General features: G+C 27.5%; 2 protein-coding genes across 2 annotated transcripts; both read left to right on the top strand.

The window, feature by feature from the left end:
- Nucleotides 1-29: 29 nt before the first annotated feature.
- Nucleotides 30-485, top strand: EIN_240920 (ser/thr protein phosphatase family protein; the record flags this gene model as incomplete). The annotated part of the gene is made up of 1 exon (XM_004183103.1): nt 30-485. A coding segment is annotated over one exon (456 nt), but the record flags the coding sequence as incomplete, so codon positions are not given.
- Nucleotides 486-1,098: 613 nt separating this feature from the next.
- EIN_240910 (hypothetical protein) lies at nt 1,099-2,607 on the top strand (the record flags this gene model as incomplete). Its single annotated transcript, XM_004183102.1, has 1 exon — nt 1,099-2,607. One exon carries the CDS (start codon nt 1,099-1,101, stop codon nt 2,605-2,607), a length of 1,509 nt encoding a protein of 502 aa, XP_004183150.1.
- Nucleotides 2,608-3,064: the final 457 nt, after the last annotated feature.

The following is a 3,064-nucleotide window of genomic DNA, read 5'->3' as shown; positions in this document are numbered from 1 at the left end:
GGGTATACGAACTTAAAATCACAAAAAGCACAGAACAGATATCAAAGTGGGTATCTGAAGAATGTCCAGAAGCTATTTTATTAATCAATCAAAGTGTGACTATTGACAACTTTGTATTTTATGGAGCAAAATGGAACTTTGCTGGCGACGATTCTTTTCAACTCGATTCAACAAAAACATTTGTATTTTTATCACATCAACCACCTTATAATATAATGGATATGATGTCAGTTGCGCCATTCTCACCACCAACATATCATGGTGGATCACACCAAATATTGTCATTTATCACTAAATATAAACCAAAGTTGGTCTGTTTCGGACATACACATAACTGTTTTGGTGTTGTTAAGGACGAAACCACAACTTACGTAAATGCAACATTCGTAAACGAATTAAGTATTCCAATTAAAGGTCCTGTGTTACTTCAATACATAAATGGCGAATTTACAAGAAAAGAGTACAATGTGTTTAAAACAATTTGATATATTTTATTTGTTTTTTATTACAATCAAACCTCAACATTTTCCAAATCAAACATTTTGAGATTCGTCATAATTTGTATTATTGAGTTAAAAATTGTGATTTCATTTTTGTTGATAATCATAAGTAATTATTTATGTGTTTTTTTATTTTGTTTGTGTGTTATTAAAACGTAAAAGCCAAACATACAATATTTTATTTATTTTAACTTAATTGCAAATAAACCAACTTTCTTTTACTTTGCATTTTCCAAAAAAAAAACTTCTAACAACCAAACAGATCTTTGAAACTGTTGAAGTTTGCAAAATGTCAAGGTTGGACAGTATTATTTTTTTAAATACTAATACAACATTGACTCTAAATTGAAAATAAAAAAAATCAAAGAGTTCCAAAAATAAAACAGTAAAGACTTTAGAACTACAGATTATAGTTATTTTATAGTTTTTTATTGAAAGCTTCTTCGTCAAAATAACGACTATTTTCATAATTTAAAATACAACTTTATATTTTAAATAATAATCATCATTAACAAAACTAATGATACAGCTTGATGGATATCATATAATGGTTGTCTCAAAGTACTTTTTATCAATACATGATTTTATCAATATTGAAATGGTCTGTAAGAAGTTTAAAGACAATATGATGAAGTTTCATTTTAATCCAATTCCACTAAACAAAAAAAATATAAGTTATTTTCTAAATATAGAAACACTTCATTTGTGGTCTAGAGAAGATGAAAATTTTGGAAATGTTATTAAAGATCATGATGATTTAGGTCTAATACATGTTTTTAAATCTTTATTTTGTAAAAAGAAACTATTCAGAGTAGTTGTGTGGTTTAATGTCGACTGTCAAACAGTTTCCATGAACAACAAAAATTTTGTATTCAAAAACGTGACATTTACTGAAAATGATTTAGAACTGTTTGGTGAAATACCAAAGTCAATTAATATCACATCCATTGGAGATTACTGTTATCGTGGGGCAACCAATTTAACCACTTTTCATATACCAAGTGGTGTAATATCAATAGAAGATTATTGTTTTACAGGGTGTTATAATTTGAAACAAGTAATTATTCCAAACACAGTTCAAGTGATTAAAAAAGGTTGTTTTGATATGTGTTCAAGTTTAACCAAAATCGTTTTACCTCAAAACATTACAACACTTCCCGAGTGTTGTTTCAATCATTGTAGGTCTTTAACAAGTTTTGAAATACCAAGTCAAGTGATTTCCATTGAAAGTATGTGTTTTGAAAATTGCACCAATTTAAGAGAAGTGTCACTACCAGAAAGTGTCACTAAAATTGGCGATCGCTGTTTCAAACAATGTTTCAAATTAAACGAAATTGTAATACCACACTTTGTTAAAGAAGTTGGTTGGATGTGTTTTGACGCTTCTTTGAGTAAAATAACAACACCTCCTCTGTTTACAATCTTTAAATATATGGACGATTCTGAAAGAGTTACTGGGTATAGAGTTATATGGGGAGTCAATGAATTGTTTCAAATTTATCTTTATTCGACTGTCAAAGTAATCAATAACATAAAATTTAATTGCATCTCAGAATTAATTGGTATAAAAGTGCCAGAACATATCACCGCACTTCATGATTATTGTTTTTATGGTTGCAATAAATTGACGGGAATAACAATACCATCGAGTGTAAAGTCGATTGGCAACAGCTGTTTTAGTTCCTGTATAAAATTGGAAGACGTTGTTATACCAGAAAGTGTAAAGTCGATTAGCAACGGCTGTTTTAGTTCCTGTACAAGATTGGAAGACGTTGTTATACCAGAAAGTGTCACATCGATTGGAATGTTTTGTTTTAGTTCCTGTAATATTAGTTCTATCAATTTGCCATTAAATATTACAACACTTGAAAATTACTGTTTCCAATATTGTTGTAAGTTGAGCGACATTACTATTCCGCAAAATGTGGTGTCTATTGGAGAAAACTGTTTTGAAGGATGTGAAAATTTAAGTCACATTGAAATACCAAAAAGTGTTTCTGAAATAGGAAGAAGTTGTTTTTACAGATGTTATAAATTGGACTTTAATGATATTCCTGTTCATTTAAGATCTGAAAAAATATTTACTCTTCTGACTACATCAAAATAGTTAATTGAATTTTTATTTTTGTGTTGTATTATAAATTATACACTGTATAATATTACTAATGATTATAAATAAAAACCATGATAAAATGGTCCTACGCTAATGATTTTAGTATTAAACAAACTGAAAAACGGGAATAAACTTTAACAATTAAAGATTGAATGAATAATCAAAAAACAAGTTTTAAAAAATTAAAACTAGAAATTATACAAAAAATATTATAAAACTGAATGTACTATTATTATTTGGTGCTCTTTATATAAATTATTTTGTAAAAGTGTTATTTTGTATTATGTTAAATAAGAAGGTGAAAAATAAATAAGAATTGATTTATTTATTTGGTCTGTTATATAAATTGATAATGTACTTTTTAAATGTACAATATTAAAATAGCTGTGAACAAAGACGAATAAGAACTTAAAAATGATCAAAACGTCCGAGTATTTAAGAACGATTTTCA

The sequence above is a fragment of the Entamoeba invadens genome (genome assembly GCF_000330505.1).
Source record: "Entamoeba invadens IP1 unplaced genomic scaffold scaff_1105074725341, whole genome shotgun sequence".
In the NCBI taxonomy this organism is placed as follows: domain Eukaryota; phylum Evosea; order Mastigamoebida; family Endamoebidae; genus Entamoeba; species Entamoeba invadens.
This window is presented reverse-complemented; position numbering and strand designations above follow the sequence as displayed.